The 19,079-nt window shown below is 39.3% G+C and overlaps 1 protein-coding gene across 14 annotated transcripts in view; it reads right to left on the reverse strand.

Moving 5' to 3' along the window:
• The window catches only part of ENTREP2 (endosomal transmembrane epsin interactor 2), a 157,612-nt gene extending 141,837 nt beyond the window's left edge, over positions 1 to 15,775 (reverse strand). For 4 of the 14 annotated variants that reach the window (XM_067003951.1, XM_067003949.1, XM_067003948.1 and 1 more), the window contains exon 1: positions 14,195 to 14,584. In XM_067003951.1, coding sequence (XP_066860052.1) covers positions 14,195 to 14,452 — 258 coding nt within the window. In that variant the 5' untranslated portion in view covers positions 14,453 to 14,584. Of the gene's footprint in view, positions 1 to 9,958; positions 10,032 to 11,791; positions 12,223 to 13,801; positions 14,030 to 14,194; positions 15,156 to 15,367 lie in introns of those variants that run through there. The other 10 variants (XR_010834270.1, XR_010834269.1, XM_067003954.1 and 7 more) reach the window with 9 other exon arrangements.
• Positions 15,776 to 19,079: the final 3,304 nt, after the last annotated feature.

The raw sequence follows: 19,079 nt of genomic DNA on the forward strand, positions 1-19,079 counted from the left end.
TTCAACTCCATCTGTCAAAAAAACCACCAAGCCCACTCACAAGGTGCCACACCAGTTTCAGCGGGGCACAGGCACCAGAGACGTGTTTTAAAAAGCGACATCTTCCAACAAAAAAATTATTCTGCTGGCACATGGTGCTAAACCAGGCCCCCATGTTTCAGTATGCGATGCACTGTGCTCCAGGATCCATGATTTCTTGTTATCCCACTGATCGTAAACTCACATAAAAAGTTAATTGCTTTAAAATGTCTTGCTGAAAAATGGCAGAGACAGTTAAAAGCCAGTATCTGGTACTGCCTGTGCACAAGAAATCCATCCTCACTTAATTTCGTGTTCCCATATCAGAGTTGCTTTCCTCTCTGCTTAAGTTAGTCTTGCTTCCTGAAAGAAAGATTATAAATACTCAGACAATCAATCTTTGTGATAAAGAACTGTGACACCGCAGCTACCACATGCATTGTACAGCTTCTAAACCCTACAACCTTCTGCACTGCTAGTTTGACATGCACAAGATTTTGAATTTGGTAGTTGGGCTGGCAGATACTCAAAGGAAAAGCAGCTTGCAATATTCTTAAATATTTTCTCATCTATCCACCAGTTCTGTAGGAAGTAACAGAACGACTTGAGCCAGGACTGAAAAGCTCAGTTACTTGATTTACAACTTGGGTAAGCCAAAGAAACGCAGTCTTTTTCTACCTCATGATCTCCAAGAGTCCGTCAGTGAGGGAAGCTCTATTCCTCAAATGAGACAGTTAAAAAGCATCCATCTAAAAAGCTACTAATGCCCTGCTACAACTCTTTCTTTCAACAAACGTTCTCTTACAGATAGGTTACCTACCAACATTATTGCACTCTTTTGTCATTTCACTGGCAAAAGCAGCCTCCATATAGACATCCTTGAGACCTAAGCAGCATGCATTTAAAGCACCAGTAATTGTGAAAAACCTCTAGGATTTTGTCTTTCAATGTCACTGTCACTCTTTAATACTTTCAGCTCTCCCTACACAGAAGAAAGTCACTTACATGATTTAATGTTCCCCAAACATACAACCTCTCAATACCCATTTTTTTCTAATTGATCACCAATCCTTACTTCTTTGCAGTGTGTAGGAAGCACTTTTATACTTTTAACAGTAAAGAAAGCCTGAGCTATAGCTAAGCCTTCGTACTGAGCGTTTTAATGAGTCAGTCTGTGCAGGACATCACATTTAGTGCTTTATTAGAATTCAGTGTCAATATTTGAAAACTAAAAACACGTTTTTTTTTCCCATGCATTTAGTCATCCTTCAGAGAGGCAAGTGAACTGTCTTTCTGTATGCTGTTATGGTTTGTCAGTTTTTAAGCAACCAAGCCCACCTCCAGCTTCCAAAGGAAAAACTACTAACTTTTCAAATTTTGACTTTAGTTGCAATTTACTCCTAAGTCTAGTGTTTTTTCAAGCAGATGAAGAAAATAAGATTGAACAATGAAAGGAGATCACATAATTAATTCTCCTATTTTGAAATCTCAACCTGCATTTTTCTGTATCCTGAAAATCACAAACTATGAGTGTGTATGCAAATATATATGTATACACACATTTGTAACACTGCTTATCCTTTAGCAAAAGGCTGTAGTTTATTCTATACTGCACACCAAATACCGTTAACATGAAAGCAAAGGGCTTTTGACTAGAAAAATATTAAATAAAGTCATTTTCTGCTACAGGTTAAGTCACATGAGTTGAGTTGCACAGTTCCAGCTTCAAATTCATGAAGTTATTTAGAAGTATTATACAAACAGGAGAGAAAGAGTCCTTTTCTCCAAGCACAGGTATAGTAATTACTCATAGGAACAACAGAAAAAACAGAACCAGAACACATACAAGTATTCATAACTAGCAAATCTACAGCCACAAAGCATCCCACCTACCTGTTATCAGAAGTCCTTCCGATGACAGCTGTTACACGTTTTACTGAGGGCAGTTCTAATGAGCTGCAGACAGCAAAACTCCTAGAGGGCTGGGAGAGGCTCACGTACGGACTGAATCAGAAATACAAAAACTGGCTAAAACTAAAAAGGGACATGAAAGGTTTGTTCTAGAGAAAATACTAGTCCATTAGATAACAGGGAAGTTCCTTCCACGAAAGCTCACTAGCCTTTTTTTTTTTTAATTAAAAACATCTTGGCTTTTTCCATATATGAGGTATGACCAGATATTTAATACAATTAACAAATCCAGGGTAGGAATGTGAATCAGAATACAGCAAGAATACTGAGGTGAGTCATTCGAAGCAGGGCCCACGGGAACTCACAGAACACAAAGAGGTGGCACAAACAACATCCAAATGACTACCTACCAGCTAAAGGTTTTAAAAAAAAAAAAAAGACAAGCAAACCTATGTGAGATCAGTATAGTACAGCTTGCTAAAACACAATACTCATAAGAACGATGTTTACACTGACAAGTAGCGTGGGCCAACAGGACCAGAGCAACCAGGTGCTGCTGAGAAGCACCTCAGAGCAAAGAATTTCTTCCTAATATCTAATCTAAATCTCCCCTCGTTTAGTTTAAAGCTGTTACCCTTTGTCCTATCACTACACCCCCTGACACAGAGTCCCTCCCCAGCTTTCCTGCAGCCCCCTTTAGGTACTGAAGGCCACTATAAGGTCTCCCTGGAGCCTTCTCTTCTCCAGGCTGAATGGCCCCGACTCCCTCAGCCTGTCTTCAGAGCAGAGGGACTCCAGCCCCTTGATCATTCTGAAGTCTCAGCAAAAAAAAAAACCAAAAACTCCCCCATCAGATCCATCTGATTGTATTAAATATGCCCAGCTACTATAGAGAAAATCCAGGTTCCAGTCCAAAGGTGGCATAACACCTAGAAAATATGATTTATAAGTAACGCTAGACAGATGGTTTTGTTTACATCAGGTTAAAGGCTAGTGGATGTTTTCTTGTAGGTTCTAAAAAAACAAAAATTGCTTGCTTTGTGTCCACCAAGGTTGAGTCAAAAGATCAGGCTTAACTTGCAGCTAAGATCTAAACTAGGATATACATAGGTACCATATGAGATTGCTATTAGCACAGAAATAGGTAAGCTCTTTCAGCAGTTCACTAACAGTTTACAAAGTTTGCTTTATTCCACAAATTTAGGAATACCTAAACTGAACTCATGAGGTATGCTGCAGATACAGACAGATCTCACAGTAAAGACAGAATACATGAGCTGTTAAAGTGCATTTCAGGTCTACATTTCTACAACTTTATGCTTTCTGTCATAAAAATGTATTCAATTCTTGGTGTTTTACTTACATATACAGAATGTGCATCTGTATTTGTAATATTAAATTTCCTTTCAAAATTGTTTATTTCAAGAATACACACAGATTTTTCAGACACTATTACTAAGAAATTATGCTTAGAAAACCTTGCCATTCTCAGAATGCAATTTACTGCTCCTTTAGTACCTGTAAGCAGTTCTGCTTGTGCACTTACAGTGAATACGTCACAAGGAAGGTTTCTCTGTACTCCCTATCTCCAAGTACCACAAGTATTTGCTTAGGGATTTATGCTTATAACACCCCTTTCTAGATCCTATGTCTTACATTGATGCCTACTGTTAAAGGCTTCTGGTCTCCCCAGTTTCTTTACCAACTAATTTGAAGGTAAAACCCAACCTAAGCCTAGAAGTCAAAATGTGCCTATCAATGAATCTCTAAATATAGAAAGACTATTGAAGGACCAGCTGGCATTTAAAAACGATGAAAGCCAAGACTGTTCTTTGGCATCAGCACTAGCTGGTGTTGCTAAGCTACTGCTGCTGCCCAGACAGTTATACACCATCAGGTTAATTCGCGCAGGCCAGTGGTCTGAAGACAGGAGGAAAAACAAAACAAAAAAAACACTCAAAATGCCTTTTATACCAGTAAATCTCAAATTTCACCATCTGCAACTATGAAGGGTAATACAGCTTGTGTCCATGACCAAACAACATACACATCATGAAAAAACTAGCTTTTACTGTTCTTTTAGAGTTCATATTATTTTCACTTGTGCTGTTAATTTACATATGTTTGGGTTTGGTGTAACGTAATTTTAATGTTGATAAGATGTTTAATGCTATCTACATGTACTTTTTCCCCATCCTTGATGCATGAATTTAGATTTTTATCAAATGACAACTTTGATAAAAACAAGGAGATTCTGCTTCTGTGGGCCAATTGAGGCTAGCAACTGGAAAAAAATCTATCAGCAAATTTGTATTTATATTTTTTGGACAGTTAAAGTTACAGCCTATGAGAATAATGTTATTTAGTATGCAATCGCTCTTCTACAATTCTCTTATGAGCTTCTGGCAGTTTCTATGATATTATATTAGCAGTCCTTTCATCACTGACAACACTTGTGATTTGTAGCTTCCAAATGTGAGCCTGCATTTACACTTTAAAAAGTAACCTCGCTAGCCCACGTAGCACTAGTATACTCTTGAACAAACAAGTTGTTTAAAACTTGGAGAAGAGAGTGCCAAAAAATTTTGGTTATCGCAAGCATCTTCTCTATACTGCTTTTTCACTGGCTTGATTTCATTTTTATTTAGGACAACATTTTTATGCCCTTAGAAAAGTGTGCCACTTGCACATCAGCCTTTTATCTCTGCTGACACATAGACAAAGCTATTGGTAAAAGACGATTCTGATATCTAAAGAATCCCATTCTTCTTGTCACCACTCACTGGCAGAATAAACTTCATGACTAACGTTTCTTGCCTTTCTCATATAACTAAGCTAGAATCCTTGTAAAGATCAACCACAAGGTTAATGCTTTGGGGATTTGTTTTTCTTTGTGTTGAGTATACAACTGGTAAAAAACTATGCATGAAACATATTTGACTATTTGATAGCAAGCAATGGTTAAGAATTATCATGTAAAATTCTACAGAGATTTTTCTTTGATCAACATTTTCAGTAAAGGAGCTAAATGATGAAAAGAAGAGCAATGGAAAGGATCAGAGATCTACATAAAATGATAAAAAGACTGCAGGTGTTTAATTTACTGACAGAAGGGACACTCAGTAGCTGCCTTCAAGTATACAGGAAGTTGTTGTGAAATAATAAACCATATTCCAATGTCCACTGAGAACAGAAGACAAAATAATGGGGTTTAATGGTACAAAGGGATGCTTCAAGAAATAAGTAAATGGTTTTCAAAACAGGGATAGTTAACAACTGGAACAGACTATCAACAACAAATAATAATTTAAAAAAAAAGTACCTGCCCAGACTGGTCAGAACGTATGTGATGCTAATCTGAGGAAGAGTAACATAACAGATCAAAAAGTCAACAACCACAGGCAAAGATACCAAAGATGACTTCAAAAGGCATATGCACAGGACAAGAGCTAAAAGCTCAGGCAACCCGAGAAAAGCAGCAATGCATTGCTCCTGGCTTCTCAACACAGGGACTGGGGACCGCTACAGTCATTGACAAGAAAGCCAAAAAATGGGATATTCTTCCATAATGAAGAAAAAGCATTTTCCAGCTCCCACTAACCTTTTTGCCTGAAAAATTAACCTCGAATTTGTAGAGAAAAATACCATGAGCAGTCCACTCTTAAAAGATCAGCTGTTAGCTTACGTAGTTTTAGCAACCTCCAATAAATAAATGACTGTGCAGAAATTATTTTTAAATTTAAGAAGGTTACTTCTATATACTTATAATTCCCCACAGGATTATAAACGGCAAAACTATACATCTACTAATGCTATGATTATAATCCTAGGTTTGAATGATAATATTCCTTGCATTAGCGGTTAACACTTTCCCCAAGCTTTACTATAGATCACTGAAATCAATAAATTCAGTGTCTCTGTAACATCTTAGTTATTTTTAAAACATACGGAGAGGTTAGACTAGAAAAAGTTTTCCTGTATCAGACAAAGAAGGTCAAGAACTCATGACTATTATGATTATTACAGCTCCCTCAGCACATCTGTACAACTTTGTTATCCAACGGTACAGCCTATTTATGGCTTTGTAAAACAAATCACCACTTGTCAGATGTTGAAATACAGAAGGAGCAGATTACAGAAGGAGAACGTTTCTTCAGGAAGTACTTTTGAAACTAAGGAGGTGTGATCCTGTCTGAGAAGGTACATATTCTCATCTTCCCACTCCTGAGGCATTTCAAATAGCAGCTGGGGGAGCAAATATTTCTCCCAGGTAACTGACATAAGCATCCTTTCACAGACACCAAATATACTGATTTTAATACTAAAAATACATTGGATGATTTTGCACTGAAATTATCAAGAAGTTCATGACTGCTTCTGAGAAATCCACTTTCTAAAACAGCTACATCAGGTATCTTTTTCTGCTAGAGACCCTCCCTCTTTTCTAGTATACAAGCCTACCTTTTCTTTTTCAGCCTATTTCTTGGTAGTTTAATTAGAAAATCATGGCACCCTTTTTTCAAAGCTAGATTTGTAAAATTAGAAATTCACTATCCATCTTCTTCAGGAAAAAAAATAATTCAAAATTACTTCATACAAAGCATTATTTTACGTATTTATACCACCAAACCTCTTATTTCCACAAGAGCCTACTGATTATATTAATAATTGTGCGTTATTGTTAAGCTGTAGGCTCCTCGTGGGCATCTAACAAATATAATTACAGTGACTGTTGAATTTTCTGCTTCCTGGAAGCAGAACACTTCACAAAGGATCATATTATTTTTTCACTGTAAGACTTTCACATCTTATTCACCTTTAGCACTTTCTTTGACATGTGTGATGGTAGTCAGAACTTCACATCCATCTGCTTCCGTTTCTTGTAGGATTGCCTATAAAGTAGGAGTTGATATAACTCTTATAACACAGAACCGGTGTCTGGTTGCTCTTAAATCATACAAGGGAAACAAGATGCATGGTTGAACCTCTGCTTTCTAACAGGTAAGAACTCACGTTTACTGCACCTGGTGACTTTGTTAGATGCTGCTGGTATTTCTGACAGCTTTTGTCAGCTGACTGCTTGCTTAAGAGTTAACTTACTGGCCAAATGATTTCAACAGTTTCAGTGTTTCTATACCATTTCACCCAAAATTCTTTTGCAAAAAAACATGCTCTTAATATTGGCCCAATCTACCTTCTTAAAACTCTGAAGAAGGATTACATCAACAACAGCCCAAAAAACTTTTGTCTGAAATACTTAATTCTGAAGCACTTATAGTACAGGCAAAGGAGACATTCTTTGTTTTAAATTCTTTAATGTTATACCGTTAACATGCTGAAGCAAGACACCAGAAGTATTCCCAGATGTCCCTAAATTATGGAAATATAACTTAAAAATCTGTCTCAAATTAAAAAAAAATAAATCTCAAATTTCTACTGAAATGCAGTAATGGGCTAGAGCCCAAATTCTCAAAAAAATGGCCTAAATGGGCTGATTTTTTTTAGAATTCGGACTATAGCCCATTACGGCATTTTAGTATAGCATTCAATTTCACATCAGATTCTTTTTTCTGATTACAGTACAGTGGGTGCAAAGAAATACATTCTTTAGGGACTCTCATACAGTTCCTAACTATAAACAAACAAAAAAAAAAATCAAAGTAATTCCTATTTTCCAGGACCTCTAGATTTAACCAGATGTAGACATTTTTAGATGGGAAAACTCCATTCTTCACAGACCTGTCTATTTTCATGGATGTTATATAAATTATAACAGTTGTGGATGAAGGGAAGAAATTGTCAGAACACCAAAAAAAATAACCACCACCCCCAAAATAAGAATATCGTTTCTTACAGGAATATAAGAGATTGAAAAGTAACTGCCTTTCTCAGTCTGACTCCTCTTTTGCCCATTACTACTTATCTTTGATTTTCAAAATTGGTTAATTAACCAGACAGTTAAAGATAATTACTTGTGTACTTTTGTAACCAAAACAGCTGATCCAGAGAAAATGTCAAGTTAACCTCAAACAATTCATTCTGTAAGGGAAGCTTTTAAACTGTCAGGACACGAGAGGGAACTGTCAAGTGGAAGGACGTCTACAGTGCATCTAGTGCTGAATACTAGTTCCGTAAGCAAAAACGTACTGCTTCTAAGGTTCAACATTAGAAAATGGTTTTGCTCCCCTGTTCCAATTACCTTACATTCACAAACAAATGAAGGATATGCTGGAAAACTATAGACAACCCTCATCTAGAACTGACAGGCATTATCACTGGGGATTTCTTTTCCTAATAGCTGTATTGATATTTAGGCTTTCAGACATTTTCTTCACAGTAAGTTAGGTGAAGGAAGATAAGCGCACAATGTAGGTTAAGAAACATGAGAACGCGGTCTTCGATAGACATCAAAATGGCATTTTGATGTTGATTTTACTTATCTGTATAAACTTTTATTGTTTGTACTGTCACTACTGCTTTTACAGTAAAGGTTCCTTTCCATTCAAAGGACAATTATTACATACTAACAGGAGTTAGTCTGTCAAATCACAGTGAGTTCTTTAAGAGCTCAAAGGAAAAACTGCACTGACTATTTATACTACTTAGGTAGCCAAGAACTTATTTACTGAATAAGCATGAACTTCAGAAATAGATACTAATACTTTTAATATCATTGCTAGTTACTGCATACTGTAATGATATTTCACGGGAACCCAAAATACTGTCTGATGGTGAAGCTTCATTTCAAATCTATGACTTCCCTGATTTCATGAGGACGGTGGAAAAAATTTAAGGAAATGAATAGACCCAGATTAATCCCTGTTATACAAACTGAAATAAGGCAAGAGGTACGGCTTTCAAGTACTCTTCTAAAAGGCTAAACTCTCTTCTGCCAAAACAAACATGAAGGGCTGGGCATATGAAGGACTTCAGCCTGTACATTCAATCTTAATCCTACCTCCCACAGCAACATTACTAATGTCCTTCTGAAAGGACAGCCATTCCTGGTACACTTCCAACCTTCCTGATTAAGAAGCAACATGGAAAAGATGTCAACACTTTAACCAACCTGCACAATGTTATCTGGGAAAGGAAGTGCACCAGCCATCCCATCTGTCCTCTCCTCCAGTTCCCACTATTCTCTCCAGGTACCACGCAGCAGGCTCTCTGGTAGCAGTGTCGTAGACATGTCAGAGGCACCATGTGATACAGCTTTAAGAAAACTCCTACATCCACACAGTGATAACGTGGACTCATGGGCATGAGCTTGTTATTTTATAGGCATTTCTTCATTTTTGTTGTGCTTTCTAGCTTGTTCTACTTTTAAAATGTTATTTTAAGCATGAAATTTATACCATTCAGATGCATTTAAATAACCACGCAACCCCCAAAACAACTTTCTTCAAGCATCCTTTATAACCAAATATTTGTGGCTACAACTCTGAGAAATACTCTTCTTTGACGCCCCCTTTTGTTCTTGACTTGTAATTAAAATGTATTTCACATGAAAGAGTATCTATTAAAAACTACTGTAAAACCAAAAAAAAAAAAAAATCAAATCTAACACATTTTGAGTTAATATTGCTCTTTCAGAAAGTAATTGTGAAGGCAGAAAGGAGTACAAACGCATCCATTTGGGTTAAGAGAGAAGCTGACCAATGCATATTCCTGATTCTTATCATTTACAGGATACAACCTTTCAGAAACTAAATACCTTCTCAGCTGCCAGCACTTCTGTAGAAGCAACCAAGTGGAAACAGTCAGTTTTCATGTGGGGATCCCATATTTGCATTAGGAGTTTACTAAATACATTTTGGCTTTACGATAACAAACATCAAAATCGAAGCTTCACACTGAATATTTAAGTGGCCTTTCACCATGGGGAAAAACGCAAAGAGTTCAGGCAGTAGCTTGGCAGTCAGGCTCACCTGAGAAGTGTGAGTCAGGTTCAGTTCCCTTCACACAGACACAAACACAGGACTTGAGCCTTTGCTTCCTTCACCCCTCACATCCCATAAACACTACTCACCTAGCTATATAGCTGCATTCAATTTTTATAATCTCATTTTTCACGGATTTCCAAAAGGTATTGGAATTAGCCCCTGGAAAGATGAAGAGATGAAGTTTGTTTGAACCACTGCTACTTTCAGTATACAATAAAACCACTTTCTACCAGCATTATTTTCAGAATGACAAAGCAGCCAGCATGCTGCCCAGATGTTCAAAGCACTAGTTTAAAGAGTGTGTCTCAGAATGTTCTTGATGGTTGTTTACAGAGTCAGAACCTGAAAACCTCCTACTTTAGTAATTGACCAACAAATGCTTTCACTGCTGTAACAGAAGAAAACCATTCAATTTAACTTTTATGCTAGAACAACAATCAGTGCAATGTGTAATGGGGACATAAAGTACATAAGTACTTGTGTTTACCATTGATAAAGTTACTCTGACCATTGGCTGTGTATTATCAATGCCAAAATAATACCTTTAAGTTTGATTTTTCTTTTAACTAAAAGGTATTCTTTTTATAGGAGGCCACGTACAAAAATCTTTTTTAAAAATGTAAAAATCATGAATACAGATAAGTAAATACAAGTTTCTTCTGTGAAGAGTGAATGTGACGTTGAAGCTACACATTCGTTATCCCTCAGCATCTCTGGATAAAACACATTCAATTTAAAAGCACCTGTTTTTTACCTCACCCAACAACGAAGGCTTCTCTGAAATCCTCAGACTAAGCAACGCTCCTTTCTGCTACAAACAGTAGCAAAACCAATCTCGTAAACAAATTATATCCTCACATTAATATCATTTTGTTGATACAGACTCTCGATAGGTGACAGGATTAACAGAATGGTACAATGAGGATAACTACTTGTTTACTAACTACTTGCTTACTATGTTACACATGATGATGGCATTAGAAAGGATGAAAGTTGATACTCAAAACAGAAGGCAAACTTGTATGCTTTTATTTTATAGATTAGACATTAAGTTCAAGCTTGTAGCTATAGCTTCATCTATGTGTTTAAATCAAAGTGTCGTAAAAATCAGAACTCTGAAAGTTACCATTCTGTTTACTTCCTCCAAGCAAAAAAATACATGTGCCTGGAAGCACTTACAATAAAAAAGTTTCTAATTTTTCTCTAGATACAATAAAAATCAACCCTGAATTTGTTAAAATATTGTAATTTTTTTAAATCAGTCCATCTAAAAACTTCTCATAACAAGTGATGTTCCAGTAATTCAGAGCAGTGTTTCTAATTTACCACAATTTAGTTCTGCAATATATCACATTTTTTAAAACTCAAAACCATCACACAGACTAAAGAAATGTGATTAACCTTTTTTCTATATGCAAATGCCACTCACACACAAGAACAAGTTTAACCCATTGATGCACTGTATAGCAACTCCAACAACTTCAGGGCTCTTTGTTTAAGAAGTATATTTATATAGAGTTAAGTTGGAAAAAAAGGAAGCTTTGGGAGAGGGAGAGAGAGGCAGGTGCAAATAGAATTCTCCACTTTATTTTTATATAAATACACTACTGAAATTGTTATCCCTATTTTCAGACAGCTCGTCCTTTATGGAGCCCTATTATCTCTTTTGTCCTTTGATTCCAAAAGGCACAGGAGCAAGCAGAAAAATGAATTGAGAAAGAATAGCCAATTAAGCATGATAATTCACAACTCATTTCTTCAATAACTTGCAACATACAACTAAAATAGAGATGCACTAAGTTCAGCAGCTACGAATAACTGGATAATTGACCTTGAAAATTCCCACTTCAACTAAGCTACTTATCTCTTCCAAATTTTCATAGTAAACTCTAACTGTTCCACACAGCTACACAACATACTCAGAAGCAACAAAAGCTGATTTGCCTCCTGAAACAAACATTGCTGGCTTCTGTGGATCTGCTGTTTTCCAGTGCACTGAAGATGAGAAATCTCAAGGTTTGTCCTGGCCCAAGAGTCCCCAGGAGCTTACCAGTAGCCATTTTACTGTGAATAGTCCAAAAATCAGAGAAAGAAACAATTAACAAGAAGGCAAGAGTTTCTCTTTTCAGCTGTCCAATGTGCTATTGTTTCCATTTGTATATGGAACAACATTTTCATCCAGGAACGTACTGTTTCAAAGCCCTGCCTCGCCATGAACTCCAGAGAGCGTACACAGAATGTAGCCCAAGTTTCTTATTCCTTGTGATTAACGATGCTCATCATCTCCTCTCATGTGCCAACACCACAGGTTTAACAGGAACTTAGCAACAGGTTTTAACAGTATCATTAAATCTTTTTTTTCCCCCATCATATATTATTGTTGTGATATACAAATCAAGAACACCAAGACAAATTAATAATGATCAATAACCTATAGAAAACACCTTGCAGTTTTTGAGACTATTATGAAGGCAAGTCCATGCAAGCCCAACACAGGCATTTATCAAGCCCATGTTGCCCACCCAACAGCAGGATGTACATTTCTAATGAGTAAAAACAACAGTGTGTCACACAAACCACCAGAAAGAGTTTAAGATTGCTACTTGACCATCAAACAACTCAATTATTTGTTTCTAATGGGAAAAATAAAAGCAGTTTGATGGGAGTGAACATTTATGCCTGGCAACAGGAAAAGGACTCTTTATATTAGTATTTACTGCTCTCTCAAGTTGCTTACCTCATCCTTCGTTATTCCTCTAGTTGTATTTTCCAGAGGGTACCTTAACACCTTCACTCTTCCACAGTGATATTCTTCATTGGTGAGCAACCACAGTTAATTTTTGTTGAACTCACTAAATACCTCAGAAGGCTTTTAGAAAACACTATGTAAATGAATAAGCCTCCAAAAGTTCTTTGGGGCACACCACATTTTAAAACAACTGTATTATTACCTTATTTCTTAGGAGTGAGAGAAAAACGTGGTTAGGACAAAAGTATTGCTCTTCTCACTATCTAATAATTTAATCTGTAAGGCAGAATTGTATATAAAAATGGTAAGTTTTCAATTAAGGAAATAAAGCTTTCCAGCAGTCTTCCACTACTTCCCCTTGCTTTTTGTGCCTTCCACCAATTCCCACCACATGCATCCACCAATCATGGCTTTCTTCTCTATTGTTTTTGCTGAGCAAACAACAATCATGAAGTCAAATTGGAAAACATACTTTTCTATGGTTTATATAGCAAAGAGAAAAGCAGAAAGTATCCAAAATTGCAAGATGAGGAACAGCGTACCTCACAGCATACTGATAACCCCCAGAAGTCTCTTTCCATAAAGATTACGCGATCAAGGGAAAATAAACTTATTGAATAAGCTGTGCTTGCTGGAACACACAATCAGTTGTGTACATTCTGGCTTGGTCTGTCAAGATAAGAAGCCAAATCTACCTCAGCTCTGCTGTTTTCTTAGCATATTAACATGTAAGAATCAGATCGTTAATTCACATCTCATCATGACGAATCTTGCAAAAAAACCCAACTCATAAGAACGCAGTTACTACAATATCAAGGCTACTAGTAAAAACTGATGTTTCTTCTCAAGTTTACAGAAAATCATAGAGAAACTGAGAAAAATATCTAAACAATTAATCCAGAACTACTCTTCTGTTTTGAAATACCTGAAAAAAATAAGTAACGTGCTGTATCTGAACACATTAAGCAGAGATTTCTGAAATTGCACCATTTCTGCCACACACTTCGAAGCGCATAACCCAAATCACTTATCTAACACTTCGGCTTTCTAACGAGCGCTCACAAAACTGAAAACACTCCAGTCTGTTAAAAGAACTGAAAAAACACACTTGAAATGAATTAAGCGTTTACGTTACATTATATCAGGTAACCCTTCACCAGAAGCTCGCGAAGTTGGTTACCTGCCCCCTCACAAAACGCCTGTGTTTTGGCAACCCCTTTGTGACAGGAACTTTCCCCGAGCAGAGTCCCGCCGGCACCCCGCACCTGTCGGCACGGCCGGGCTACCCGGGGCCGGGGCGCTGTCAGGGCCCGACGGCTCCCGCCCTCAGCGCGGCCCGGGGGCAGCCGGCAGCGGGCTCCTCCGTGCCGCCAAGGCAGCTCCCGCCGAGCCCCCCCCCCCCCCCCCGCCTCACAGCTGCGACAATTTCGGAAGCGCCGGTGCCGGGGTAGGGGGAAGGCGCCTCGCCCTCCGGAGGGCTCGCAGCCCTCCCTCAGCGCTGCCGCTGGGCCCGGTGCTCGCCCCCCTCACCTCACCTCACCTCGGCCACACCTCACCGCCCCTCACGACTCACCGAGAAGCCGGCCCAGAAGGGGCAGGAGTGGCGGACGCGGGCCGAGGTGGTGAGCGCCAGGGCAGCGAAGCTGACGGCCACGATGAGGCAGCCGAGCGCCATCTGCGTGACCCCCAAGGCCAGCATGGCCCGCGAGCGGGCGCGGTGCTGCCGCAGGCGGGACAGGCTGCGGGACAGCGCGGCGGGGCTCAGCGAGCGCGACCCGCCGGGGGGCCCCGCCGCCGGCCCCCCGCCGCCTCCGCCGCCGCCCAGCGGCATCCTCCGGGGGGCCCCTCACGGCGAGGCCGGCCGGCGCCGCCTCCCGCCGCCCCCCGCCGGGCAGCCGCGACTCATGGAGGAGGAGCTGCCCCGGGCACCGGGGCGACCCCCGCGGGCACGGTCCGGCCCGGCCCGGCCCGGCCGGAGAGGGGCGGCTGCCACCTTCTCCTCTCCCCGCTGCCCGGGCGGGGGCGGCTCGCCTGCGGGCCCGGCGCCCACACACGCCGAGGAGGGGGAGCCCGAGCCCCGCGCTCCGTCCCGCTCCGCCCGCCTCGCCCGGGGAGGGGAAGCGAAGGGAGGGGAAGGGAGGCGAGGCCGGGGAGGCAGGGGGAGGGCTGCCAGCCGCCAATGGCAGCGGGAGGCGGCGGGCGGGGGGCGAGGCCCAGGCCCCCCGTGCCCGGCGGAGCGGCGGCGAAAGGCAGAGCCGGGCAGAGTGGGAAGCGCTGCAGCCGTTTTTGTTTGGCTGCAGCTTACACCTAAGCCTCAGCCTGCAGCACGGGTGGCACCAGAAACACAGGGGCTGCCGCACCTGGCCGCGGTCGGTCCGAACGTCCCTGCCCTGCCCCTGCCCCTGCCCAGCCCCGCCGGCTGCTCCCATCACCTCAGGCACGTTTAGAGGCGGCCTGCTGCAGGAGGGAAGGCTGTTCAGCGCTCAGGAGGGGAGGCCGGGAGTAACCTGGGGGCAGTTCAGATCTAGGCCTAGCTCTGAAAATAAATAAATAAATAAAAAACCACCACCACGGTACCACTATACATGGGGTAGTAAAACTAGCCCAAGGTAGATGCCACTGTAGCACCCTAATCAGCTTACAGTATTATTGTTGTGCACAGCAGTTAGTACCCCTAGCCTGCATACCTATAATACTATTGTATTCAGACAAAAAATTGCAAACACCACGTATAAATGAGGCTTACGTGTTTGTTCATGATGTCCTTTCTCTCGTCTTTCAAGAAGTGTTCGTTGCATGAAGTATCTTGTTTCTTGAAAAGGTAGCTGGGAAGTGCACTTTGACAAAAGCTTCAAAGGTTAATTCCCCTCTTTTATTATAACATTCAAATATTTTGCTGTAACAGAAAACCAAAGCTTGCTGCTTTTAAGTTAAATCACTCCCTGTGCCACAAAACCAGCAGATAGAGCAGATAATATTGCTAGCATCCCAAATGGGGGTAGAATGCTGCTCCAGCACATGTGGAAGTAGCATTTTAATCAGTTCCTAAAAGCACCTGACGAAACTCCACATGGAAGACAGGTGTTTTGCTACAACTTCTTATTCTAATGCAGAATAGTACTAAATTAATACTACTTATGTAATCAGAAGAAGAGTTAGCATAGAATGTCTTAGTTTCTCAGTCTGGGCATGAGAAGAATGGGATGTGGTGGGAAACAAACGAACAAACATTTCTGCCCCATCAGTATACCTGACTTGACTGCAGACTCTCAGGTGGGAGCACTACATTACACCTGAACATTCAGGTGGAACATATAATATAAAGAGAGAGAAAGATGATGTTGATAGATCACACTGAATTTTGGTTTGTACCAACTCACACTAATTAAAAAAACAGTACACAATTAGAGCTGTTTTCTGTCCAACATTGGAAACACTATTTCAAAATATGCATTTCAAAGTAGAGGAAGACTGTGTTGTAATATTCTGCCAAAGCGAAAACGGCTATCAAAACCAAACCAAACCCCAGAACTAAATTGAACCTGTGCAGTCATCATTCCCCCAACCAGCCAAAAATGCTTAAGGCTATTTCAACAGAAGGACAATTAGAAGCTTATAAAGAATAAATGCATTTAAACCTCTATGTGGGTGCTCTCATTCAGGAGTAAAATGGCTCTAGGGTTTGGGGAAATTAGGACACATTACACTAGGGTGTGAATTTACATCTCACTAACTCCCTGTGCTGATACTGTTGTATGCATTAAGTATAGAGCAATTTACTTTAATCTCCAAGGACTTTAACTAGCATACACAAAAGACTCCACATTTGTGATAGCACCAGAGGAGGATCTGCTATTGCAAGTCTGCAAGTCAACTGCTCATCTGATGTCTGTGAACTACACCTGTGGGTAAATGTAGGTAATCACTGTATATTGCTTCCAATATGGCAAACTAAAGCTATCAGACAACTACAACTATTTTCGCTTCCAGTAGGAGGCCACAGGAGTTTGAAATATTGAACTTCTTTATGCTAGCTTCACATCTTGTTCACTTCAGTTTTTCCTGAGCATTCAGGTGTAGATAGATATTGTCCAAGGTGTGAGTTAGCTCTGGATACACTTATTGGGTTTCTCTGAAGGCTCTCAGTTACTGGATTTAATTCCAAATGATTTGAGAGTAAGGTGGAAAGCATTATCGTCCCCATATTTCAATGGTATTATTTTGCTGAAGATTTTTTTTTTTGATACTTTCATAGAAATTTTCATTTCTGTATCCTTGATTGTAATTGAAAGCAGGATGCAGTACTAAAAATTCCTTTCAGAACTATAGATAAATAAAAATAATAAAAGATTTGTGGTAGCCATGTTTACATTTAAACATTATACTTTTTTTTTTTTAATTAAAAAGATCATTTTCTGAAGGCACGCATAAGGGCACTACCTATCAAATGTTTTTATTAGCTGATTAAAAAATATCAAAACTCAGGGGCCAGCATGATAATTATCCTATTTCTATGATTTGCCTCATTACTGTCAGTCTTTACTAGTCCTAGCCAGGTTCAAGCCTTGTACTAGGACTACGTTCATGGATTTAAGTTTGTATTTATTCTGCTTCACTTTCAATGCTAGTGAATTTCACGCATCTTTGTCTCTGCAATTTTTATTTGAAGTCCTTTAAGTGTATGCTATTTTCAAGTATGACAAAAATGGAAACCAGTAAAAAAAGAATGAATTCATAGTTATAATAAGCTTTGCTTACCAATTAACATACATAATAAGGGAACTTAACATAGTGTCCTACAGGGTGTAGATGATGGAAGTTTGTCCAGGGGCCATGCTACTATCACTTACACGTAGCAGGTCTCAAATTTGCATATTCACATGATATGTTTAGCAGCTCCTCTCGCTCTGTCTTCATATATAGCTTTAAGGAATTAATAAGCACTAAGGACTCAAGTTGTCCCACACAGTGTATACCTAAAGATGTAGCAGAAATTGGTCACATGAGGTGGTACCATATGAAAAATACAACATATACTTTATATATAGACACACAATTAAAAAAAAGATTCCTCCTTCTACAGACAAGCTTTGTAAGGAGTCTTGAGATCTTGAGTTTAAAGAAGAGTGTTTTTATTATTCTAATATCTAGCAAATAATTTCAGGGTCATTCAGAAGTTGTGTCCTAACAACGCCAGCAGTAATAATTCTGCTTCCTTGGTCTACACTTGTTCATCTTTCAGAAGGAATCAGATAAAGACTACAACACCTAGGATGAAGTCAAACGAAGTATACCATTATTTCTTGGCAAGCATCTTAAAATAAGTTATCCTTTTCCATGTCTACACATTGACTTGTTTTGAAAATAACTTGTAAGACATTCCAACACACTTTATCTCAGATTACCAGGAACAATTTATAGAAGAAAATATTCAGTTTTTACACAAGTACTGGAATTAGACTTATGGATACAAGAACCTACGTAAGAAGTCTTCATCATCTGCGGGAATGAAGAGCAGCATATTCTCGCAAGCAAACTTGTAAGCATATAACAGCATTCAATTTTAAATGTAATGGAAGCTGGTATTCCAGTAACATTTTATTTTATTTTATTTTATTTTTTTTAAGACATTTGCATTTCCTCATATATGGCAATAAAACTTTATCCTCCAAGAAGTTGTGCAGGGCAGGGAGAGAGAAGGACAAGAGAGCCAGTAGTAAAGATTGCCTTATCAGTGTACAACATTCTATGGTAATCAGACTCTTGCAGAAAATAACCTGCTTTCTTACCATCTTTCTTATTTGAAAATTAATTAAAAAGAATTGTTAGCAGATACTAAAGTGTGTTGAAGACAACGAGACAGTACATGAAAACACCCACCAGTATAGGAAAGGATAATAGGCTTGGGACTGTAGACTCTTTAATCCTTGCACTGGCACTGTTGTCTCTGCTGTTATTTTCCTTCCTGATGAATCAGAAACATTTTTCTTCAAATCTATCTCTGACCGACTAGTAGCTAAGCAGTGAACCTCTATTAAAAACAAACCATTCTCACTCCTCCCTCTTCATTCTAATAAAATGTCCATTGTGTTTTTATAAACAAGTTTTCACTTTGCAAGTCATATGTACAGTGTCATTACCAGTCCCATCTTTTACATCTTTTTTCTGTGGAAGTGAATGAAATGATGAGTTCACCAAGTACACGTTCAGTGGGTAGAAATGTTATGAATAAAAGCATGCAGAGAATACTGCAGAGATCAGTAGATTTTCATTGAATCCCAATTTCCTGCTTGAAACACTATTTAGGTGCACATATATGTATTTTAAAGTATGTATTAACAGCATCTACCTAGCACTCATCAAGAGCCCTGTAACAAACCTATACCCAATGTCTGTTTCTAAGAGGTTACACAAAGGTGACCATCACATCTCCACTCAGAACAGATGCAGAACTTTTG

The sequence above is a fragment of the Anser cygnoides genome, chromosome 11 (genome assembly GCF_040182565.1).
Source record: "Anser cygnoides isolate HZ-2024a breed goose chromosome 11, Taihu_goose_T2T_genome, whole genome shotgun sequence".
Classification (NCBI taxonomy): Eukaryota; Metazoa; Chordata; class Aves; order Anseriformes; family Anatidae; genus Anser; species Anser cygnoides.